Source organism: Heliangelus exortis, chromosome 20, assembly GCF_036169615.1.
Source record: "Heliangelus exortis chromosome 20, bHelExo1.hap1, whole genome shotgun sequence".
Taxonomy (NCBI): Eukaryota; Metazoa; Chordata; class Aves; order Apodiformes; family Trochilidae; genus Heliangelus; species Heliangelus exortis.
The window spans coordinates 7,783,176-7,808,801 of NC_092441.1; the positions used below are offsets into that span (position 1 = coordinate 7,783,176).

Sequence of the window (25,626 nt, forward strand, 5' to 3'; positions counted from 1 at the left end):
GAAGTATACCATAAGCCTACTTTATTCTATTGTCCTAAGAATAATTATTGTGTCCAGTAATACCAACACTTACCAGTTCCTAAATGGACCAGGCAGTTTTTCAGGGTTGGCTGGACTGGTGATAGAAGAGATGATGTGCCATCCTCTGGTGTCTATTGGTGGTAGCATAGACACAGCAGCCTTCAGATGGTGATTTTCCATTGAATATTGCTGGCCAATCAGTACACCAGCATTTGCCAGTCTGCTGATCCTGATTACTCCTGAGGAAAATGAGGATTTAAAACTTGCTGAAAGATGACAGAAATCTGGAGTGAGAATGTTGGGTTGTGACTAATAGGTAAAGGCAGCTTTGACATACATGTGTGGCTGGTTTGGGAGGTGTGGGGGAGGCCAGGGAAGATGTTGCCATAAATAACTCTTGGTCAGAAGCCTGTTAGGAGCTGAGCTGCTGCCCACCTCCTCTGGCTCTCTTCTGAACCCCTGCTTTGCTCCAGTGGCAGGGTTAATTTATTTTTAATTGTAATCAGGGATCCTAAATCAAAGAGACAGACAGAGGTGGGAGATACAGCCTGGACTCTGCAGAGTGGCTGCAGCAGTGGCTGCAGATCAGGGATAGCAGGAGGGACCCTTCACAGGGGCTGTCCATTTGGCTTCTAGCCTGAAGCCTTTCAAAGGAGCTTTCAGGACAGTTTCAAGGCAGACACTTTCTGCATTACCCATTCCTAAAAATTTTGCTTTTATTGTCAAAGAGCAACAAGTTGATCTTCACCACCACATATGTTCCCTTATGGATTTGACCCCTCTTTTCCTTCTCCCATTTTCATCCCTCCACTGCTTTCATTAGCAGGAATTGAAAAGGTTCTGTATGTTAGGTGGCAAAAGGTCCCACAAGGGAATCCTAAAAGTGTTCTTTGTAGAACCAACCTCTTCTTTAAATCCCAAGAACATTCTATGATGTGGACGCCCAAGGTTAGGAGAGAGGAACTTTTCACTCCATTGTGATGTGCATGGGGGAAGTGTTGATGCTCTGAGGCTGTAGCCAATTCCTGATCCTAATGGTGCTGGAGCCATTTCCAAAAACATGTGTCCAATATGTGAGGAACTGAGTCATGGCAGAGTCAGTGAAGTGTTATTTTTTTGACCCAGTCTGAGAACCAGAAGCCTGTTTCAGGTGAGCATTTCTGCACTTGTTGTACATCTGCTTTGTCTTCAGTCATAGAAATAGCTTGTCCTGGAGGAAAAAAAAAAAAAAGTGTGCTTGTCACAATTCACCAGAAGAGAGGCTTTTTTTAATGTTTGCCTAATGTTTTTTCATGAAGACCAGCGTCTCCCTAGGTATTTTTTCCCGTGTAGGGGAGAGCAATAGTTTTGTGGAGTTTTCATTTGCTCTGCAGTACTGCTGCTCTATTCCAGCCTTCTTGGCCTTCTTAACATTCATTATTTACTCCCCTTGAGACACTATATCCTCTCTGTCTCCTTGATTTTACTGACATTTTGTTCTGTCATTCAATGTCATTCTATGCTTGTTCTCCCCTCAATCTCACTAAAGCCATGACCCAGTGTTTAATGCATCTTGATTTCCCTGATATACTTTGAGCCCAAAAAAACATCTATAAGAATTTCCAAGGTGTATTCAGATAGTTTTCTCTGCATTGGGTAATTCACGCCTTCTTTTGCCTCTGAGTATCTTCTCTTCACTTTTCTTATTTCTCATTATTCTCAGTGGAAATGAAGCTTGTGTGTAAGTCTGCAGTCATTTGCAGTGGGGGTTGCTGATAATGTTTTTTTCTTCAAAGCAGACTAGACCCATATCATGATATAGTACTATTTATATGCAGATGCATAGAGTTTTGAATGCTTAAGAGGAAAGCATTAATTAGGATAATTTTTAGAAAGCTGCTGAAGAAAAATGTTAAAGCAAGTGTCAGCTTCAGTATACATCAACATATTTGTCTCCTTCCCAGGACTGTTTTCATCGATCATGCGAGAGCTGGCTACCATCATGCATGATGGTCCCAAGTGGATAGTATTAGATGGAGATATTGATCCAATGTGGATTGAGTCTCTTAATACTGTGATGGATGACAATAAGGTAATGAATATATGCTGGAGAAGCAGGTATGCTTGGACTGCATGGCGTGGTTTTCTAGGAGAAATGCAGATGCTGAACTAACACCTCCTAGAATAAAGCAGAGAAAATGGTGCATGAGAGAAATAGCTCAAAGCATGATCTCATTAGAATTTCCCTTTCTTGGAGAGTTACACTCATGAATAACCATAGATACCCTGATCATAACTCCAGGCCCTTTAAAAATAGAGTGGGGTTGCAGTTTTTCCCCCACCCTGAATGACTGCTGTTCATTCTGGGACACAAGAAGGGTGAGGGATTATTCTATCACCTGCTGGAAATCAGCTGCTTTGCCTCGAGGAACTGTGCTGACCACAGCCAGGTTTTTTTAGTGCAAAGTGCTGAATGCTTTTCAGTCCTGTTTCCGAGGGAGCCCTTAGTCTGTCTGTCTGTCTGTCTGCCACATGCAGGTGCTGACCCTGGCAAGCAACGAGAGAATCCCTCTGAACCCAACCATGCGGCTGGTGTTTGAGATCAGCCACCTGCACACAGCCACCCCAGCAACCGTGTCCAGAGCAGGTAAGTCCTGGCCTGAGCTTCACACTGGGATTTTGCATGGAGCAAGTAGGATCTGGTGCCATTAGCCAGTCTTCTGTTGGCCAATGTGGTTCCTTTGGAAAGTATCCAACCTGGGATCTGCTTTTGGTGGGCAGGGTAGGTTCCTGAAACACAGAGACAAACTGAGGATCCTGACCCCCAGATCCAGATGTGGAGCTGTGGTGATCTTGAAGATTTACCCAGAGCTCTCTGATGGGAGATGGGTGGTCAGGGGTTCAGCACTGCTGAGGGGAGTACTCCTGATGTGCAGAATCCTGTATAGACTTGATGAGGAGATTGACAATCCCTGTCCCAAGAGCTCCTGATCTTCTGGAGAAGTGCATAAGGCATGGAAGAAGGGAATAAAGGTGTCCCCTACTTTTACAAATGGGGTCCAAAGCATGACTTAGGCAAGACCATGGTCTAAATTTGGGGCAGGGGGATGAAAGGTGTCCTGGTTTAATTCAGTGAATCTCTTCACTCTTAATGTTTCTACCCTGCAGTAGGGCAGGAGGAAGAGGGTAGGTGAGTAGGCACCCAGGCATATTTGGCAGGATTTTGATTTTGTGAAAGTAACTGAGAAATTCTACTGGAGGAAAGTTAGGGAGTCTGCTGTGTGCTTACCATATGTTCTCTCTTGTCCTGGGCCTAAAGGGATCCTGTACATCAATCCATCAGATCTGGGCTGGAATCCCCCAGTGAGCAGCTGGATTGACAGGCGAGAGATCCAGTCGGAAAGAGCCAACCTGACCATTTTGTTTGACAAGTACCTGCCCATTTGCCTGGACACCCTCAGAACAAGGTACAATCAATGAAGTGTGATTGTATCTCTGCTGCTGGGTGCAGAGGGACACTCGCTGCTTTCCAGACCAGCTGGGCCATGGGGGGGCTGTGCTGCACATCACCCTCCTGGACCCTGAAAACTTTGAGCAACATTGGTTTAAGCTCAGAGAAACAACAGGGTGAGGTGGGGGAGCTGACACACACTATCTGTGCTGGTCAGATCTGTTTTTCCATCTGGTTTTGATTTATTTGTTCCTGTATTTCTTGTATCTATTCTCTGGATATTTTCTGGAAAGTAAATCTAGGAGATCCTAAAGACAAAGTTACTCAGTCTCCTGATGTGTTGGATTGGACCTGAGTCGGCTCCACAAGTTATTTTTTGGTGGAGCAGATTTCAGACCAGTTCTGAAGGAAAGTTTTCAATATGCAATGTGGAAGGTGGAGACAACAGCTCCTCCTTTTTCCTCTTATCCTTTCTTCCCCTATCTCTTAGTGATGAGAAGGAAGTTGGTGGTTTTGGGAGAGGCTGGGATCACTCTACTAGCCTTTCTCTCTTGAATTTCTTTCCTGATGCATTTGAACAAAATGAAGTGAGTGTTTGTGGGTGTCTAGCCTGGGTATGTTTCATGGTTGGACACCGATCTGATGAACATGAAGAACCTAAGTATTTGGAAGTGTGCAGGTGCTTCTTGGAGTTAGCTTTAAAACTAACTTTAACAGAGAAACTGTGATTCTTGCTTATCATTGTGGGGGACAACTGTCTTATACTTATTGGCCCAAATAGAGTGCCAATAAACTTGAGTAAGGGAGTTTCTTCTATCCTCTCATTGCTCCCTGGAGTTGCAACTTCACTTAAAATAAAATGAAATTAAAAAACCAAAAAGTGTACTGTAGAGCCAGGAATTGTTCGACAGACTTGGGGTATGTCAGAAGGGGCTGCACTGGTGAAAGCTGTGGTCTTTGGAAGTAGGAATTAGGCATCTTCCTAGGGAGCTGCTCCCTGAGGGACCAAGCTTATTATAGCTGTTGGCAGCAAGGGCTGTGGGACTCTATTTGCTGAACATTGTGTCAGACCATGAAATCCACGGGATTAGCTGCAGGCAACCCTGACCTGAGTGTTTTGGTAGCTTACTTAATTCAGAAATTGTAGAACCAACCTTTCAAATAACTATAATTACTTTATGGAGGACTTCAGTGCTGCTACAATATTAGTTTGAGATTCTGTAAGTGTAGCTTAAATGAATGTAAAATGGCAAGATGAAAGGGTTTATTTTATTACTCCTCTATTTGACCGCTTTTGAACTCATCGTGTTCACAGGAAATCATTGCCTTTAGCAAGACTTCCATTTTACTTCTTTCAAGAGGATCAAAGTTTTAAAATGCTTGAAACTTCTGATTACTGTTATTACTTGTGTATGTGCCATGCCAGCAGGTCCGAGGGAGAGAATGGGTGTTCTCTTTATTGCTGTGCTTGGGAATGAGACACACACTGCTGGTAAGGGAAATGCTAATATTCTGAAAAAGCATTTCTAGGTTTCTTTTCCTGGGAGGTGAGCAATTGTGTTGTTGGACCCAGCTGCATTCCTATGCTTTTAATTTCCATCCCTTAGATTTAAGAAGATTATTCCCATTCCTGAGCAGAGTATGGTTCAGATGCTGTGCTACCTCCTTGAGTGCCTTCTGACAGAGGAGAACACACCTCCTGACTGTCCCAAGGAGCTTTATGAACTTTACTTTGTCTTTGCTGCTGTATGGGCCTTTGGTGGATCAATGTTTCAAGACCAGGTAAGAAGGAAGATGCCACTTCAGCAAATTTTACAGAAGCTTTTTTTTTTTTCCTTTTTTTTTTTTTTTTTTGTTCTTACAGTTTCTCAAACACAGTCCTGTATCAGTAATGCTGTTTGCATGGGGCTCCCAAATAGGTGATAATAACCTGGAAACCTGAGTGCAACAATTCTTTTTGCAAAAGGCCTGGTTATCCAGGGTGTAACACCACAGAAGAATTGCTGAGTGGTCTAGTGATAAAAGTGGAGGGATGTTTGCTTGTGCAGATATGTTTCTGACTGCACAGGCAGAGGCTGTGCCATGTGACAGAAACCAGCTGATGCTTTGTCACCACTGGCTTTTATCAAACATAGGCAGGTGTCAAGAACTGGGTGTTCTTAGTTTCTGATAGAAGTAGGTGAGAAAGAGGAGTGATCAGCAAGCCAGGGTGGGCTTTGGGAGTTATATTCTTCCACTTAAATAAAAGTAGACAGGGGCTCTGTTGTTTGAAATCCTCTTTGCTGGGGGGATGCTGGTGAGTTAGAAGTTGATGGTTGTAGGCATTCAGCTTGAACTCCCTTCCATACAGCTCTGGGTGGTCTCTGCCATGAGCTGCTGGGCTCAGTCAAGCTGCTGGTGGATGGATGTCCACAGACAAGACTGCAGTACTGGAGGACACAGTCTAGAGACTGAGATTTTCTTGGGCCAGAAGGATTTAACCAGGTTGTGGATCACTAGTGGTGCCTCTGACATTCAAAGTGTGCTTGTATCTGAGAGGCAGAGGCAGACAGGGCACTGCTCTCCATGCTGCTTCCTGCAGTGCCTCAGCTAGGGAAGAGCTGCAGCTGTCAGTGTCTGGATCCATCAGCCCACATTGGACAGGGTGGGTCTGATCTCTTGCATGGTGATAGTATTTATATTATAAGACTGAGTTTTCTTAAGATCACCATTTGATACTGCATGTTTTCAGTCCTCTTTCAGGTTCAGGCCCTTAAAACAGACATTTCCATCTGAGCTGAAGCACAGCTGCTTTTTGGGGACCTGTAGCATGTGAGCAGGGATCTTGAATAGGATCTTCTCCAGACTTGCCTGGGGGGAGCAGGTTGTTCTACTTCCTCAGAACCCCCTGTTCTCTGACTCTCCCTGGTGTCTTGTGCACAGGAGAGGAGAAATGGACAGTTCTTTTCCCCTCAGTGCCCCATTCTGCCCCATTTTCTGGCCATGTGTCTCAGCTCTGCATAGCTTCTGATTTGTGATTATCTGGAAAAGCTGCTGCTGTTTTACAGCTTCCAACTGTGAACAGTAATAATGGACAAGAAGCCAGCAGACTGTGTGGCAGAGTCCTGCTGCCAGCACTGCCAACATTGAGGCCACCTTTAACTCCCTTCCATGGTCTCATGCCCATTGCAGGACAGCTCTGTTAGCCTTGATATTTCCAGACTGCTGTCTGTACAAGATGGAGATTTTTAATGTGACTGGTTCAGAGGCAGGCAGGAGAAACGTGAGGACCCCATGGTAGAGGGGTCCAAGATCATGTGTGGCACCTGAAAGCCCAGATTTTGAGTACTAGGCTTTCAGTAAGTGGCAGAAGGACAACTGTGAGTTGTGCAGAGCAGGTGGTTGGAGACAGATTGGGCACGTGCTGAAGCTGTGCTCTGGTTCTGCCCAGTCCTCCGTAGGCTGTTGCATCTCTTGGTCAGAGGATAACTTATCCTCAGGTCTAAAGCATGTCATTCTGCTGTGTGGGTCTGCCCAGTGGCAGGACACTGCTGTCAAGGCTCAGAGATCCATATCTGGTCTATAGTGGGCTTGTGTCAAGCTCTGTGTTGTCTGGAGTATGTGGGCAGTCTCTCCATGGACCTGACACCAGAGATCCCACACCAGAGATCCCCCACCTGCTTTAGTGGAGGCACTGCTGTTCTCAGAGGCTGCTCAGGTGCTCACTAGGATCTCTTTGCTATGTTTTTCATGTGTCTCAGTGCCAGACCAACAACATCTGCCAGTCTTTTCACATTTGCTTTGTGCTAATGCTTCAGGAAGTGATGAACCACCCAGCTCCAGCTCAGCTCCCTTCTCACTCAGTGCCATCATGCCTCAAGGCCACTGGATGACCTGTGTGAGACCAGCTTGCCTGGTCCTTGTGGAGGAGTTAACCCTCCATTTGCTATCTGCCAGCTTGGAAATACTCAGACTTAGTATTGTCAGTGTAGGATGACTTAAAAAACCCTACAATAAGTCTGGGGAGGCTTTGCTTGTCTTCATTGGAGCAGTATAAGGTGCTGTCTATAGCTAAGAGCTTACAGCTCCTCCAGAAAGTTGGCTGGAGTGTGGGTGCTGGCAGATGGTGGCAGTCAGGCAGGTCCTGGCAGTCTCTTTCCTGGTCTCAGCTCCTGCTTGGGGCTGCTTGGGGATGGCAAGAGGAGCCCTGGTCCCTGCATCCCTCAGGGAGATTGGGCTTAGGGGCTGGAGGGTGTGAGGGAGTTTGGGTTTTGGGGCTGGAGATTCGTTGCTGCCCGGAGTGCTCTGAAAACATCAGAGCAGAGAGCATGGGGGTACAGCAGTCTGAGCGAGAGGAAGCCTGATGAAAAATGATCCAATATCAAATCTGTTTATTGCTCTCCACTGAAGGTGCCCTTCATGCTGACCTTTTGCTGCCAAAATGTCAGAAACAGCCTGGAAGGCTTCCCAATGCTCTGAGGTGTTAGTGGGTAGCGAGGCCTCTGTATAAACACAAATGATAGATTTGCCATTTCCAGGCTCTGAAATGAGTGGAAATCCATATGAGGTTTGCATTAAGGAAGCAGTTTGAGTTTGACACCATTCTGGCAGTAGAGCTGGGGCTGGAGCAGCTCCACTTAACCGCTGGGTTAGGGAGGGCAGGCAGCACATCCCTGCTGGAGCTCCAGGCACCCCTGGGAGAAAGCTTTTAGTGGTGCTGCACATCCTGCTCGCTGCAGGGGACTCTGCTGCTGACATTGAGGAGTTACAGCAACAGGAGAATGGAGAATTACAGTTATTCTACCTCTCAGAATAGCACGAGACCACAAAATCACGGATACTAATAATGTGGTTTTCTAATACTCTGGTCTACTGATGGATGGTGGCTCAGGAGACTTCACAAAGGACACTCAGTTCAAGTTCAGCTTCAGGCTGAGGTTTGCTGGTGAAGGTTTAGCAATCTATGGGCAGTGTGGTGATCCCTCCTGGGCTTTCAGCCCTGAAAAGCATATCCATTGGGAAGGACAGACCCACAGATGCCTCGGGACCAAACTGTGCTCTTAAAACTAGCAAACTAATAATGCTATTCAGTATTTCACAGGCATCTTTTAACAGTGCTTTTAACCTCCTTCCCTCACCCACTTCTCCCCAGAGCAGAAGGCTGTAGGCCTCCTTTTCTGCATTGAAAGACATTCAGAGAGAGCCACCGTTGCCCCATGTCGCTCAGCACCACATCTCCACAACTCTGAAACCCCTCCAGGAATGGGAACTCCACCCCTGCCCTGGGCAGCCTGGGCCAGGGCCTGACAACCTTCTGGGGGAAGATATTGTTCCCAATCTCCAGTATAAACCTCCTCCTGTACAACTCGAGCCCATTACCTCTTATTTTATTGCTTGTTCCTTGGGAGCAGAGCCTGACCCCCTCCTGGCTCCAACCTCCTCTCAGGGGGTTACAGAGAGCCACAAGGTCTCCCCTCAGCCTCTTCTGCTCCAGGATCAACACCCCCAGCTCCCTCAGCTGCTCCTGGGCAGACTTGTGCTCCAGCCCCTTCCCCAGCTCCATTCTCTGGACACACTCCAATCCCTCAATGTCCTTCTGGTCCTGAGGGTCTAGAACTGACCCCAGGATTGGAGGTGCAGCCTCCCCAGTGCCCAGCACAGGGGATGATCCCTGCCCTGCTCCTGCTGGGTCCCTTTTTGGTGCTGTGGCACAGTGGGGTTTGCAATCCTGCTTCTCCAAAACATTGTTGCTTGAAAAGAGGCCAGAACACAACAAAGTATTAATAAAGCGTTGTGATTTATGAGGAAAGGCTTTAGTATGCATGCTTTGACTAGACATGACCACAGATGTAGAGTGATGTTGTGTCCTTGTCTGTTGGAAGAAGTAGGCACCCAGCATCAATCAAGCAGTCTGTTCAGCCCTAGTCACGTATATCTCTTTTTCATATTGATCCATCTATCTAATCTCAGACACACCAAGAGTCATCAACAGAGAGGATGAATTATTTAGGTGAATAAATAGGAATGATGAGAAGAAATGAAGAAAATGAAAAATTAGGTTTAATAATAGGAAGAAGGATAAGATCATTATGCTGTGGAATATATTTTAAGGACCAATCCCACTCTGGTGGACTGGGATATATAACATTCTCCACCACTAATGAATTTCTCCAGATGAACTTATTTTCTCCACTTTTTGTTGTGCAGCTTGTGGACTACAGAGTGGAGTTCAGCAAGTGGTGGGTGGCAGAATTCAAGACTGTCAAGTTCCCCTCTCAGGGCACAGTCTTTGACTTTTACATTGATCCAGAAACAAAGAAGTTTGAGCCTTGGTCTAAACTTATTCCCCAGTTTGAATTTGATCCAGAAATTCCATTACAGGTACGTGACCCTTGCATGCTTTTTGTCTGAGAAAAACATGTGCATTTCAGTGACTGTACATGGGCATTTCAATGATGTCTCATTAAAGGTCAAGCACTTCATTATGAGGATGGCACTTTTTGGGAGGCACAACTGAATTACCCATCTTCTGTTTACTGTACTTTGATTAAGATGCAGCCTCCATCCATCTTCCAAATACAAGTGTTGTACACGAGGGACAGACCCTCCAGTGACCCAGGAGATGAGGTGCCCAGGGTGCAGGACAGGAGGTGCATGGTGGGGGGGAGTGGTGCATTTAGCAAAGAAGTTCAGCCTGCAAGATGTGACACAGTGAAGTGACAAATCCCTCGAGACACCATGTCCTCAACCCATGCCTGGCTGAAAATAGAGATGTTTTTATGATTTGGATGAAAAGTGAGTTTCGGCAGGAAATGGATTGCATTTGCCAGCTACGCTTTTCTTTTCTTTTAAAGTGCCACAGTGAGCAGGTGACGTGTACAAAGTGTTACTGGTTTAGCAAAATCTGTTTGTGGGGAGATCCGGATGCTGCTCCCAGCTGCTGCCTGTCAAGGTTTCATCTGTACAGACAGATAATTGGAACGGTTGGCAGCAGCCTCTCTCTCTCCATTCCTAGTGCAATGTAGAAGTGGGACTCACCTCACTCATTCCTGCCTCTCCCAATTTTACTTCCCCCCAGAAGATGACTGTGGGGTTGGGGGCAGGGTGAGGACTCTTACCTGCTCTTTATACCCCTCTCAGGCTTGCCTGGTGCCCACCACCGAGACGGTCTGTGTGCGGTTCTTCCTGGACAGACTCCTGGAGCGGCAGCGCCCGGTGATGCTGGTGGGCACTGCTGGCACTGGGAAGTCTGTGCTGGTGGGGGACAAGCTCTGCTCCCTGGACACAGATGTCTATCTGGTGAAGAAGGTCCCGTTTAACTACTATACCACCGCTGCCATGCTGCAAGGTAAGGCAGTGGCTGAGCCATGGGACTTCTGGCTGTCAGGTTAGCGAATTCCCAGGGTGTCTGGCAGGGTTTGGGGCAGGATGTGCACCGTGTCCTTCATGAGCACTGCATTGATACCTGCAGACTCTTAAATCCCACTGTGAAGCTCTCAGCTCAGCAGACCCCTGGTTTTATGGATGATGATATTTTTCAATGTGAGAATTTGAGTTCTGAACATCGTGACTCTGGTTCAGAGCCGTGCCAAAGCACGTGCTTAAATCTGCTGTGGTTTTGTACAGCACACAGCTCATACTTGACGTGAGGTGTGTCTTTAAATCTTTTGAATTTAAGCCCATGCTGAATAGGATGGGTTTCTTTGCTAGGATCCAAACTGTCTTCACAGGGCAATGACTGGAATTGCACCCCAGTCAGCAGTGAGGACGGTGTTAGTAGAGGAGTGCAGGCTGGATGGAAGCCGGGGCTGCTGGTTCCTGGGACTGTCCTCCAAGTCCTCCTGCAGCCTGATGTGCTCCCATGGGAGCACACCCACAGCCAGAGGGAGCCCAGGGTTGGCTAAGCTTGGGGGCCTCAGAGCCCTTGGGAATTGCTGGCTCTGGAGAAGCCCATAGCAATATGCTTCTGAGGATTTTGGTACATTAGTGGAAAATGAAGTGTGGGGCCAATTTTGCTCTGCAGTCTCCTTAGGGGTGAAAGAAAGAGGGAATCTTTGAAAAGTTGCTCATTTTGGAATAATGTTTTCACTTTGAGTTGACATGGAGAGAGACAGAGTAACTTTTTACATGTGTTTATTAACCAGGAATGAAATAACCTGGTTTGTTTTGAGCTGAATAACAGCTGTGGGTTGCTGTAAAGCAAAAATGCTTCTTTTATGTAGCTTGGTTTGGCCCAAATGGTCTGAAATCTTTTTGCTCAGCCAGCCCTATGCAGAACCACCCCTCCTGAAGCATTGGTGAGACCAAGGATTTCACCTTCCCTCTCTGGGCTGTGGTTGCCCCAGTGGTGCCAGCTGGGGATGTGCTCACAGCCCGGGGTTGATGCTGCAGGCAGGAAGCAGCTGGGTCTGTCTGTGCTCTGCCAGGCTCCCAACACCACAAACATTTGAAGAGAGGTGTCAGGGCTTGAAATTGCCCTGTGGGACTGATCTGCTTGCAGAAAGCCGACAGCACAGGCTCAGCCTGTCCATGTAACTTGGGGCCATGTCATGGGGCAAACACTGAAGCTTTCTGGAGGAGGTTTGCAGAGCTCCTGTTCCTGGTGCCCACCCTCCTTCCTGTGCCAGGCAGCCCCATAGGATGGTGCCCATGCCTCTGCCCACAGTGGGAATGCAGGTTGTTTGGGTTACATGTCCATCGAGCCACAAAATGGTAAAATCTCACCTTTTGGCCAGTCTTGCAGCCCTGAGCAGCGGGATGGTTAGAGCTTCCCTTTCCCCCTCCAGGTGCCTCTTTTCCTTTTCTCCCTTTGTGGGGTCTCCATGAAATGTCCTTGAGCAGATAACTGAGCTGAGCTGCCTGTCCATCTGGCCAGATGCCTGGTGGGGGAATGCTCCCTCATTTATCTGCATCTGGAGGTAGCATCACCCGAGTGTGTTCAGGTGTTGAGATTCAGTTCAGGCAGCCCTGGCAGAACCACCCCATTTCCTCTGCCCATGCATGAACTATGGGCTGAGACAATGATTTCCTTCTTCTCCAGAGAGGAGCAGCTCATCTCATACAGGGTTGAAGATGTAGCTGTGAGATTTGCACTGGGAAGCATGATTTATGCTGCCTGGCCTGGTTCCCAACTGTCCATTTTTCAGAGTTAATTTGTCCTTTTTTGTGTAGTTTGTCAGTTGGCTGCTTTTTTTTCCCAGAAGGCTCTTCTTTGATTTTGTAAAACATAGATACAAAGCAGTTTTTGAATTGTGGTTTGGTTTTGTTGTGGCTTTTTTTTTTTTTTTTTAACTTAAGAAACTGAAAGCCAGGAATTTCTTAGACACGGTGCCTGTTGGTGCAGAGATTGATGAGATGCAGACGTGATTTTTAGGAGCAGCACAGGTATGTGGTTCATACCATCCTTGCAGACTCTGTGGCTTACAGAAATTCCTTTTGCAGAAGGTTTAAAAGGAGCCAGATGCGCTCTCTGCCCAAGCCTGGGGCCAGTTTGGGTTTTTTCTTTGGGGTATTGTGATCAAATACAACTTTCTGTGGCATTTGTTGCTCTCTCAACCATTGTCCCTGCCTCCTGTCATTCAGCCCCTTTCCACTCCACATCCACCCTTAGAAAATTGAAATTTGGTTTGGGATTGTTTTTCTTTCCCCCTGATCAACAACCAGCAGGCAAGAGGAGTCCCACTTGCTGAGTCTGATTAGCAGCAACTTTCTTTTTGGTGCTAATTTGAGTAATTCAGGATGTCAGAGGCAGAAGACATGGACCCTTCATTATTATTGTGAGACACAGCTTTGAATTAAAATGCAACTTTCACAAACATGTCACTTGATCCCCAGTAATTGTGTTTCAGTGTGATGAATCTCCTGCATACTTGTTTAACCTCAAAAAGGGTTGATTTTATATGTTAATTAAGAACTAATTAAATTTAAATTAAATGCTTATTTGAAACACTTAATTTAACTTGCTGCCAGAAATTTCAAATATTGTGGCTTTATTGAAAGGGGGAGAGAGACTCCCATTTCTGTTTGCCAGTCTTCCCTAATTGTGAAGACCTGCTACTTACCATGCTGCTGCATAGCACCTTCTAGGGCTGTTGACAACCCTGAACTATGTAAATGAAATTAATTCTGCCTTCATTTCAGAAGAACAGTGAGTCCCTGAGACAGGGGATGCTCCAAGTTAGCATGAGGCTGAGCCCCCCCAGGGGCTGGGCAGAGGAGAGCTGCTGCTGGTTGCTTTTCCACTTACTGAGCCAGTAAAGGTTACTCAGGCTGCAATCAGAGGAATCAGTAACCTATAAAACATCCTGTGCAGCAGCGTGGGGTGATTTTGATTAAATATCATCCTAGTGTTATAAATATTCCCCACATTTTATAATCTAGAGCAACAAGTAGAATCATCGAATGGTTTGGGTTGGAAGGGACCCCAAGGCTTGTCCAGTCCCATCCCCCTGCCATGGGCAGGGACACCTCCCACAGCCCAGATTGCTCCAAGCCCCATCCAACCTGGGCTGGAACACTGCCAGGGATGGGGCAGCCACAGCTTCTCTGGGCAACCTGGGCCAGGGGCTCAGCACCCTCATTGTGAAGAATTTCTTCCTAATGTCCAACATAAATCTCCCCTCTTTCACTTTTAAACCATTGCCCCCTGTCTTCTCAGTACACACCCATGAAAAATAACCTCATAGCCTCAGCCTTCTGCTAAGACCAAGTTAAAATCTTCCAAAGCTTTGGAATATGAGACTTCTGCCTCTGTGCTTCCCTTTGCTCATGCATGACCCTGCTTGAAACTAGGTGGTAATTTGGCAGCTCATGTTAGAAATAAGTGTGGTCACATTATCTGAAGATTTGGGTAATGCTCGTGAGGGGATAAGGGAACTTGTGGTTATTTGGTGCATTTAAATGTAAAGTATTATTTTGTTCTGAAGATCTCCAGGAATTTGGCCCCAAAATATTTTATTACTTCTGTTTAACAGGGGTAAAAAAGATGCACCTACACTCACAAAATTGGCCCTGCTCATGGGCTTCTGTGCCTTGTGCCTACAGCCTCTCCTTTGCTCTGTCCCAGTGCCCTTGCCACTCCTGGCCATGGTGACTCTGTGGCTGCTCTGTCACTGGGCTGACAGCAGAGGATGTTCCTGCTCCATCGTGTGGGTCAGAATCACCTCAGCAAGCCAGATTTTTTTTTAAAAAATTGTGTAGAGGGGATTCAAAAGGCTTTATTTCACGTGAAAAGCTTTTGTTTGATCTGAAGCAAATCTATTTTGTAGGAGACTTAGTTTGGCCATGTTTTGTTTAAAAGGAGGAGCTTTCTGATTTGGGTTGAGTTAGACCAAAGAGCTGCCCACAGGTCCCTGCCAGCCCCATGCAGGGCTCCCTGCTGCTCTGTAGCCACAGCCTGGGGACAGCCACCAGAGCTACACACAGCATGCCATCCAGCTGGAGGGTTGAGGAATCATTTTTATTTTACAAAAATGACGCCCCCCCCTCCCCTTTAGCTTAGCTTTGCACCTCTGCCTCCATTTAGGTGTACTTGAGAAACCTCTGGATAAAAAAGCTGGCAGAAATTATGGCCCCCCAGGTACCAAGAAGCTCATCTACTTCATCGATGATCTGAACATGCCTGAGGTGGATGCTTATGGCACAGTGCAGCCCCACACACTCATCAGGCAGCACCTGGACTACGGGCACTGGTAGGAGGCTGCTGGGGCTCAGCTATGAGACCTTTGTGTTCAGCTCCAGGGCTGGGAATGGGGTTTGGGGGATGTCAAAGCACTGTTCCCTCTTCTCTTGTCTGCTATCACATCTACCTGGGCTAGGCTGGAGCTGGCTCTGGGGGAACCAAGCACTGAGTGCCCCATGTCCCCAGCAAACAAAGGTCCTTGGTGGTTGAGAGGAGCTTTGCTTTGCACTCACTGTGAGCATGGTCCCAGTGCAAAGCCTGCACTGCAGAGTGCTGCCCACCCAGAGCAGTGCCATGGGTTTGGTCTGCAGCAGTCTGTGCTCACTCTGATGCTGCTTCTGTTTTTCCCAAGGTATGACAGGACCAAGCTGTCCCTGAAGGAGATCACAAACGTGCAGTACGTGACCTGCATGAACCCAACTGTGGGGAGTTTCACCATCAACCCCCGGCTGCAGGTAAAGCTCAGGCACATCACTGGTTTTATTTTTGGGTGGATTATTTGAGCATGAGACCGGAGGAAAATCTCTGGCAGGTCCTGCTGTCACATTATCAGTGGCAATGACATGAATTTGCTGAGTGACTGCAATTCCTAATGATGAAGCAGCCACCTTGCTCCCTAATTCCCTTGTTTGTTTTTCCTCACGTTTTGTTGCTCTGTCAGAGGCAGAAGCCACAAGTTGGCAGCCAGTTTAACACCTACTTTCAAGACAGGCTTCTGGTTCATACAGAGCTTCATTTAGCTTGGATTTGCCTCTGGAAAATTAAAGCCTTTTGGTTTCTAAAATTTGCTGCGGGGAGAGTATTTCTCATTAAAAGGAGGTGAGGAGGAAACCCCAAACAGACAAAGCAAATTCTATGCAAACAAAACAAAAACCCACTGAAACGGTTCAAGTAACACAAATATAGATTTAGGAAGAGATCTTAAACCTCAGATCTTGAATTCTGGGAGCTGTGAGGCCTGACCTGGCTCACAGAGTTGTTTGTGATCAACTCTTGTCATAAGGCTTCTCCATGCAGAAACCTTATCAAGAGAAGCATCCACTTCAGGCTCAGACAAGAGTCATCCCAGGCCCCTTTAGCAAGAGACTCCATTGTGTCACAAAGAAGTCATCCCATGGCTGGAAATGGGCTTCTCCTCTGGTGTGACAAGTTCCAAATCAATAAGAGGGCCTTCTGGGAGACGGCACCTAACAGAGACAGGAACTGGGCTTCATCAAGGGTTGGTGAGACCTTCAACAGGCTGAATTTCCAGTGTAGCAGTTGTGAAATGCAGTGAAAAATCCCTTGTTTAGCAAGCCCAATGATGTTACTTGCCCACTGTCTTCTGCTGGGGATTAGAAGAAGAAATTACATTGTTCAGGTGGTCTGCAACTCTCAGAATTAAAGAGCATCCTAGGTTGGAAGGATTAAAGGATCATCTGGGCCAACATTTCATGGGAAAGGCAGCCTAGATGAAATTGTCTACCAGTGTGTCCAATCACATCAAGTCCCCAAGAGCATTTTTCTTGAGAGTTGGTTGCTCACCTGTCTGACCTTTCCATGTCCTCCTGTCTCTTCCTCAGCGTCACTTCTGCGTCTTTGCTTTGTCCAGCCCTGCTCAGGATGCCTTGTCCAGGATCTATGGCACCATTTTAACACAGCACCTGACGAGTGGGGATTACTCAGAGGCTGTGCAAAAATCAGCTCAGCAGCTGATTGCCCTGGCCCTGGGTCTGCATCAGAAGGTAGCTGCTACTTTCCTGCCAACAGCTATCAAGTTCCATTATGTTTTCAACATGAGAGACTTGGCCAATATCTTCCAAGTAAGTGCAGTTGCTGTCCAGTGGCACTCGAAGTTTGTGGGCATGTGTTCCTCTGGCCCAGCAAGTCTTGGTGACCAAAATGTAGTCTCCCAGTAAGCAATAACACAGTCATTCCCTGAGCTAAAGGGGTGACTCTAGGACATTCCCTAATTACTGATTAGTTTTGGATGGATTCCAGAGCCATCAGCCATGGCTTTGAGGAACATCAGTTAGAATCTTATTTACTTTCCAGCCTCCTGTGGTCAATGGGGAGGGATGGATACATCCAGAAGGAGGTGCAGGTTTGGGGTGGGTTGAAATGCCTTCTGGCTGTAGAAGGCACTAACTCAAGGGAGCTTTGGCCTTTTGACTTCAGCATTTAATTTGGTGAATGTGAGAGAGCTGGACTTGGCTTTGTGAGCCTCAGTTCCACACACATGACTCTGGGGATCAATGGCACTGCTCCACCATGCAGGGAAATGACTTTATTGCACTGAGGCAGGTTGTGTATGCTTTGTGGGCTCCTGGCCCTGGAGATAGGAGAACAGTAACCAGTTCAAGTGTTCTGCCTGGAGCCAGCACAGTTTGTTGGCCTGGACTGGCCTGTCGTGTCCTCTCAGCATCTCGTCACTCAAGTGTTTGGTGTGTCCATGAAGGATGGAATATAGAGAGCTGATAATCAAAATCAGCTTTGATTTAATTGCTGAAGCAATTACCACTCGAGGCAGTTCTGTACCAAGGGGAGCTGTTCAGCTTTAGAAATGTTTTATTCCAACAATGGAGAAATACCCCCAGAAATCTCCTGCCTTTAGCAGTAGATATTACTGCTCAGAGAGCCTTTCAGAGTTTAAAGATGATTAATAAATTTTGAGAAAGCTGTCAGCTGGCAAATCAAGGTTTGAAACACCATAACCTGTTGTAAAAATGCCACTTTGGAATTTGTAGCTGTCCTTCTTAATGTCTGTTTTACAAAGTAGGTGCTGGAAGTTCAGTGCCATGTGATCTGCTCTATCAGACAAGGGCTGCAGTAATGGCAGGCAATGGGAAATCCAAGAACAGGACCTTGAAAAAGTTAATAACTCCATTGTGTCAAGAAGGAATCAGACCTGTCACTTGTGCTCAGCTAAACATCAGCAGGCTTTGACGTTAGATGTGGGTCATGTTAAATCCTGGCTTCTTGTTAATCTGTGCTTTGAAAGGCAGAGAGAGAGAAAAAAGGCATTTCAGTGGGAAGCTTTGATTTTAACTGTAGTCTGCTTGAAAGGTGCTAAGGTTGAGGCATATTAGAAAATGTCCTGCCAGACCTAGATGCTGGGCTAGAGGGTAGGAGAAATGACAGGAGCTCAGATGGCTTTATCACATGGCCATGGGAGGAGCAGGGGACTCTGTGTCCTTGGTCTCATGTTTATTTAAATTATAGTTCAATTTTTCTTGAAATCCTTCCTTTCCTTTTGCTATTCATTCTTGATTATTTCCTTACCTTAAATAGTCTTGGGAGTTTGGGATCTCCTGATCTCCTGTTTAGCCCTGCTGGAACAGGTTTTTTTTTTCCTTGAAACTGAGTGTGAAAGAAGCTCTGGACTCTGGGAATGTATTTCCATGTGTTGCATTTGTTACAGCTTTATAAATCTTGTATTTAGCTTGAGCTCTCTTGGAGAGCCAACTTCAAAGTAAGGTCAGGCTGATCAGACAAATTTTGAACATTTCCAAGGCTGGAGTTCCTATAGCCTGCCTGGCATCTGTTGCTTTGCTAAATCCCCTCAGTGCTGATGTTTATAAATCTTCATTCAATCAGAATTTCCCTCACTGTGATTTGTGTTTGTTGCCTCTCCAGAAAACATTTGGCTTGATCTCTGTAAGTCCCCACTAGGAGCTGTAGGCAGCAGTAAGGTCCTCCTTCACCTCCTGTCTGGGTTGAACAAACCCATTTCTCCTCAGCCTTTCTTTGCATGTCCTGTGCTCCACTGTTTTACTGTCTTGGTGGCCTCCACTGAACTCACTCCAGTATGTCAACATCTTTCTTTTACTGGGGGACCCAAAAGTGGATTGAACCTCCCAAAGCTCTTCTCCAGGCCATCAAGGTCTCTCACTTTGCTTGGTCAGTGTCACCTGCAGACCTGCTGAGAGGTCACTGCCTGGGTGATGGAGGAACGTGTTGGACAATATGCCTGGGCACCAACCCCAGAGGAACACTGCTGGAGGTTCTCCAGTTCTCCAGTTAGAACTTTGAAACTGGAGTTTCAGCCACCAACCACCTTGCAGTCCATCCATCTGGTCCATGTTCTTTTATAAGACTTTATTTGATGTCATCTGTGAAAAACAAAAATGAAAAAGAAATAAGAGGGAAACAAGACAAAACATCCCAAGAAAGCAAGGCCACCTGAGTTCCTGAGCCTGTGGGAAGATGGAGAACTGCTGGTGGGTGTAAAAAGATGGAGAGCTGGTGGGTGTAAAGCATGTAGGTCAGTACATAAAGGCTTTTCCAAATTCCTCTTAATCCCAGGCAAACAGTCAAAGACTGAGTGCATGAGAGCTGCGTATATGAAAGTCATCTGGGGATTGCTGTTTCAGCTATTCAGTAATTATACAAGCAGCCAAAGGGAACCATGAAAGGCACAAACTGTGTGGAAATTGCAGCTGTGGTGGGGGCCACCCCAGCCTTCTTGCCTGGGTCTGGGGATGGTGCTGGCTCTGTGCAGGTCATGCACAGCACCCTGGCTGCAGCCTCTGCCCTGAGAACACCGGGGGCCACGCTCAAGTGTGCCTAAGTATTTAAATAGGGCCTTACAAGCCCAGCCTGAATACCTGGGTCAAAAGTGCTTGACAGCTCTTAAGACAAGGAGCCCCATGCCAATTTTCTGATTACAAACCACTCCAAGAACCTCTGTCTTAATTGCTGCAGCTAATGAAAAAGGAATGAGTTTGCAGCTGGGGTGCGTGCGTCTCGCACGGAACAAGGGAGCTCTGGGCTCAGCAGGAGTTCCTCCCAGCAGGCAGATGTTTGTCCTTCTGCACCAAATACCTGTTGCCCCCTGGGCTGAGCTGGTCAGGCTGGTGCCTGTGTTGCTCGGAGTCAATTGAAGGTGACTCCAGAAGGCAATTAATCCAAATGATGGCAAAATGCCAGAGAGATTTATCTAGACAAATAAAGGCATAGGTGAAATCACAGGGAAACAGAACACCCTGTACACTGGGGTGTTGAAGGCTTGACACACAGCAGTGGGTTGGCTGTCAAGCACTGTTCATGTTTGTCTTTGCTAATTGGAATGGTCATCTCTGAGGATCTGAGCACCTCCAGTGGCATTCCTTGGTGCCTGGCTTGTCACATCCTCTCCTGCAGCAGAGAAAAATGGGCATTTCTGTGTGTATTTCAAGTTCCTCCTGGATTCATCCTCCTGGAAAGAGCTCAGAGGAACTGTGTTTCTAAAGCACCTCATTCAGTGGAGGTGAAAGAAGTCCTGCTGTGAGTGACCTGCTGTGCATTGGCACTTCGCAGATCTAGGATGGGGTCTGGCTCCAGTTTCAGATTTCAGATCCAAGTGTGTGAGGATGCCCAGGTTCATCCAAGGCTGGGGAGGCCAGGAGGCTGTCCAGGTCCCCTGCCAGGTATGCAGGTGTTGTCACTCCATTGTCCAAGTGTGGGTGTCACTTTTTGAAACATGTGAGTGCAACCCCCTGGGCTTCAGCAGTGCTACAAGGACACAGATGTCTGCATCTGTTGTATCTGCCTGTAACTTGTGGGTGTCTTGCCTGACACCCTTCAGCTATGCTCCCTGGGCTATAGATTAGGTGTCTCCTGAGATGAACCATCTAGTTAGGAAGGTCATGGGAAGTTCCATGGATTCCTACACAACAATGATGTTATCCACTGTTCTCACTTGATTTTTGTCTCTGTACTTGATGTTCAGCAGAACAACACTAAGTGCCTCAGCATTGTACTCACTGGTGCCACTGCTTCTCTGGCATCATCTGGCCAAAGGCCACAGGGTGACAAAGAGGGCTGACAGCTCTTTGAGATCACAGCATCACATGTCAGGGGTTGGAAAGGACCTCTGGAGGTCATCCAGTCCCTCTGCCACAGCAAGATCACCCAGGACAGCCCACACAGGAACACAACCAGGGGTTTCTGGAAAGTCTCCAGAGGAGACTCCACAACCTCTCTGGGCAGCCTGGGCCAGGGCTCCCTCAGCCTCACACTCAAGAAGTTTCTCCTCATGTTGAGGTGGAGCTTCCCATGTTCCAGCTTCAACCCATTATTCCTTGTCCTATCACTGGGCACCAGTGAACAGAGATTGGCCCCTTCCTCTTGACACCCACCCCTCAGATACTGATGGACATTCAGAAGGTCCCCTCTCAGCCTTCTTTTCTCAAGGCTGAGCAGCCCCAGGGCTCTCAGTCTTTCAGATAACAGGCCAGAGAAGGATTAGGCAAGATGGGCAGGAATGTCTCTCTGTCCTTGGACTGTATCACTTACTGTTCCTGATGTTAACTGTGCAGGGACAAGGTCACCCTGCAGTCCTATGAAGTCCTATGGGCTCATCAGAAGCTGTTGCCTGTTACTGTCCCTCCTTGGCAGGTCCTGTCTATGGTCAAGTCCAACACTACATTGCATGGAATTTCTGCAGCACCTTTTCATGCCTCTGGGCCCCACCACACACTGCACAGCTAAATTGGTTGGTACTCTCCAGACAGTTTGTCCTTGATTAAAGAAGACAGGTCTCTGCAGTGACTAAGTTGTGGATTATGCTTTTTAAAACCATATTCCCTGCTGGCTCACACCAGAGAAAGCCCTGTGCTGTCTTTCTTTCCATCTGAAAGGGTTACCATGGTATTATGCTCTAAATTATATCTATCATTTCTGTAAAATAATAATCATAGACTCAGTGGGATTGTATTTTGCTTTTTATTCCCATTTCTAACAAGATTTCCCAGCAGCATGTCACATTCAGGTCTGTGGCAGCTGAGGAAGAGCAGCCTCTCTCTTGCTGTCACTGATTGCGGTGGCCTCAGAGTCCCATCTCTGGTGTCCGATCAGCTTCACCTCCATATGGACTTTTGACTTCATAGCTCCTTTGCACAGATTTTTGTATTTACCCACGATTAAATTCACTGAAGAGTCCTGCAAGTGTCAGGCTTGCTAACACCAGAATGTCCCTTTATGCTGCCTGCTGGCAAGGGGAGAGCAGCGGCTGCGAGGCTGGGGCAGGATCAGCAGCACCTTCCTTTGGTTCCTGGCTCTGGCGTGGTTGTTATGACTTACACTTGGACTTGGTTGGGATCTGGTTACCTGAGCCAGTCTGGTTTCAGAGCTTCCCCCTCCTTGTCTCACCACCTCTGCTATTTCTCCTCCTAACAGAGATCCAGACACTCACAGCTGCTTACAGGCTGCTCCATCCCATGCAGCACCTCATGGTGCCAATTTGGTGGTGCCAGTCCCCCCTGATGTATGGATTTTAAATTGATACCTTTAAATAAGACTCTGGGTTCATAGAATCACAGGGTAGTTTGGGTTGGAGGGGACCTTAAAGACCACTTTGTTCCACTACCCCACCATGGGCAGGGACACCTCCCACCAGCCCAGGTTGCTCCAAGCCCCATCCAACCTGGGCTGGAACACTGCCAGGGATGGGGCAGCCACAGCTTCTCTGGGCAACCTGGGCCAGGGGCTCAGCACCATCAGAGAAATAGAAATGCTGTGTTTGTTACTGTTTCCATGTCACTGCTGTCCTCAAAGTGCTGCAGCTGCTCCAGGAGCCCCAAGAGTAACATCAGCAGTGAGCAGAGTGGGGATCAGGGATCAGGCTGGGCTGTGCTGCCTGCTGGGGAGGGGAAGGGCATGAGTGGATGTGAAGCCTGTGGGGATCAGGTGGCAGAATAGAAAGTCTCCCAGGCATAAAAAGGTAAGAAAAATAAATTGCTTTTTATCTTTCTTAGCAATCTAAATAACTTTTAAAATAACAACAGCTTGTGCAGCCTTACTAGGTGTCCTGCACTGTTGAACTAAGCAACAGTTCTTTAAATTATGGCACTTCGTCCATCCCAGATGCAGTGACCCATGACCATGCACCCTTTGTGCTTCCCATCACCAAATCCTTCATCATCTTCTGGCAGCCCAGGATCACACATGGAGCATCCCTGTGGCTCTGGGTGTGTCCATAGGAGGGTCTGGAGCTCTGCTGGGGAGAGTGAGGAGGGTCAGGGCTGCAGAGGGAGAAAAGTGAAGATGTTCAGGTGTTAAGTTAGTAACTCATTACAGCTTTGTGAACTGTGGATTTCCTTCCCTCTGAGGTAGCCTTCCACGTGCTTGCATCAAGAACGCAACAACTTTTGTGGCTTGGGATGTCTTTAGAGTGACTGAAGGATTTTAATTTAAATTTTTTTTCAGTGTAGGACCTGATGGGTTTCACCTTTCTTGCTTGGAGCTGTCAGCTCTTCTCATTATTTTTTTTTTCTGAAATAAATAAAATAACAATTTAGCAGCTTTAATGACAAATGTGAAACCCAAACAATTTGATCCCTGGGCCAGTATGCTAAGGGACACTGCTTTGCGTTGCTTTTAAAACATTTTATGTTTTATGTGTAATAATTAGATGTTGGAAATAAAAGCTGCCTATTTAATTCATGCCATTGAAAGCTCTGTGTGCTGTTAATAGCCAACACCTCTTTGAAATATAATTCTTTTATGCATTTCAATAGAGTTCACAGTAAACATACTGTGTTAAGCAGACAGCAACTAATATCGCCTGCAGGCAGACTGCACCTAATTAAAATTAATTGATTGAAGAAGAATAAAATCATCACCACTAAAATTTCCCAACTCTTCTTTTCCTTCTTGACAAAGAACCCACGTGTGGTGTTGGGATGCAAAAAGCTGCACGTGTGGGCTGGTGCCTGACTCTCCCTCATGTTCCTGGCTGCTGAGATGAGGACCCCCAGCCCAGCCCTGGGGGTACTGCTCAGGGTGTCAAATGAGCAGAGTGAACAGAAACTGCTTTGGGAGGTTGGGGGTGACATGGGGTACATTCTCCAGGGGCTGTTCAGGGGCTAACTCAGAAGCTCAGTTGCTGTAACTGCATTTAGAGTGGTTCAGCCCTATTCTGGTGTGGGTGCTGGGGTGAGGTTAGTCCCTTTGGGTCATGATGGGCTTTACTGACTGTCTCTGTTCTCCAGGGTCTTCTGTTCTCTACCCCTGATTGTCTGAAGCAACCCCAGGACCTAGTGAAACTCTACCTGCATGAGTCAAGCCGGGTGTACAGGGATAAAATGGTTGAAGGAAAGGATTTTGGTAGCTTTGATAAAATCCAGCAGGAAGCGGTGAAGAAATTCTATGACGTAAGTGTTGAAGTTCATAACTCTGATAATAACAAATGTGCTGTCAGAAAAAAAAGAAGTTCCTTGGAAAAGCGAAGTTTGACCCAAGATCTGCCCATCTCTCACTCACCTGGAAGACAATGCTCTTGATGGGAGCCCAGAAATAAAATCTCTGTCCTCCATATCCTGGGCTGCCAAGGTACAGCATAAGTAAATGCTGCACTCCATAAGGGCACTGGGGAGAGATCTGGGCTCTGGGAATTAATTAAAATGCTTCATTAAAGTGCTTTGAGTCTCATGTGGGAAAAGCAGGAAAAGAGTCAGATTGCTGGTCTTGATGAGAGCAAAGTGCAAGGTAGGCACAAATCCTGAGTGCTTTCCCTTGGTCCAAAATATCTTTCAGCTGAAAGTTCTAGTCCTGCTTTCCTTTTTTCCCCACAGCACTGCTGCAGGACTCACACAGGGATCACTGATGGGGGTGCAGGTAGAGCTTTTTCCTCCAGGTGTTGTCATTGTCCATGCAAGGGCCTGATGCCCCAGCTATTGCTGCAGGGCTTTTCTGCTGGCCACACTCTCTGACAGTAATGAGCTGAGTTTTTGTGAGTTGCAGAAAGTTGTCAGAGCAAAAAAAGTCAGGACTGGGGCTTTTCCCTTTCCCCTGCTTTCCCTTCTGTCCCTCTTTCCAGTTTTCCAACATGCAGGTGAAGCTGTGTGGGCATAAAAATGGTGGAATGGTTTCAAGCAGCAAGAGGAGAGATTTAAATGAGATATCAGGAAGAAATTCTTTAGAGTGAGGGTGCTGAGCCCCTGTCCCAGGTTGCCCAGAGAAGCTGTGGCTGCCCCATCCCTGGCAGTGTTCCAGCCCAGGTTGGATGGGGCTTGGAGCAACCTGGGCTGTGGGAGGTGTCCCTGACCATGGCAGGGGGTTGGGACTGGATGAGCATTAAGGTTCCTTCCAATTCAAACCAGTCTGGGATTACATGATTCTATGGAAAAGGGGAACACTACTTTCCTAGGAAAGGGGGCAGAGAGCTGCAGTAGTTTTTTCTATACTTCTTGTACACATTTATATACTTTTTTTTTTTTTCTTTGACAGGACATGGAGGAAACTTTAGAGCAGACCAAGCGAATGAATATTTATTGCCATTTTGCTAAGGGCATCAATGAACCCAGCTATAGACCAGTTCCAACCTGGGAGGAGTTGAACCAGGTCCTTGTGGAGGCCCTGGACAACTACAATGAAGTCAATGCTGCCATGAGCCTGGTGCTGTTTGAGGATGCCATGTGCCACGTGTAAGGGCATTTTCTGTCTCTGTGGTCTCATCATAACATTTATCTATGCAGATTGCTTCCCTGGAGTTTCCTGGAGGATGCAGGTATCCATGACACTTGCTGATAGAGCTGGAGGTGTGCAGAAGTTTTGT

At 46.9% G+C, this 25,626-nt stretch overlaps 1 protein-coding gene across 1 annotated transcript in view; it reads left to right on the forward strand.

The window, feature by feature from the left end:
• Positions 1-25,626, forward strand: part of DNAH9 (dynein axonemal heavy chain 9) — a 170,928-nt gene that overhangs the window by 49,341 nt on the left and 95,961 nt on the right. The window contains exons 33-43 of the mRNA XM_071764710.1: positions 1,965-2,092; positions 2,539-2,647; positions 3,320-3,467; positions 5,059-5,233; positions 9,638-9,811; positions 10,571-10,778; positions 14,955-15,120; positions 15,463-15,565; positions 16,673-16,912; positions 24,062-24,223; positions 25,299-25,495. Of these exons, the coding sequence (XP_071620811.1) occupies positions 1,965-2,092; positions 2,539-2,647; positions 3,320-3,467; positions 5,059-5,233; positions 9,638-9,811; positions 10,571-10,778; positions 14,955-15,120; positions 15,463-15,565; positions 16,673-16,912; positions 24,062-24,223; positions 25,299-25,495 (1,810 nt within the window). The remainder of the gene's footprint in view (positions 1-1,964; positions 2,093-2,538; positions 2,648-3,319; positions 3,468-5,058; positions 5,234-9,637; positions 9,812-10,570; positions 10,779-14,954; positions 15,121-15,462; positions 15,566-16,672; positions 16,913-24,061; positions 24,224-25,298; positions 25,496-25,626) is intronic.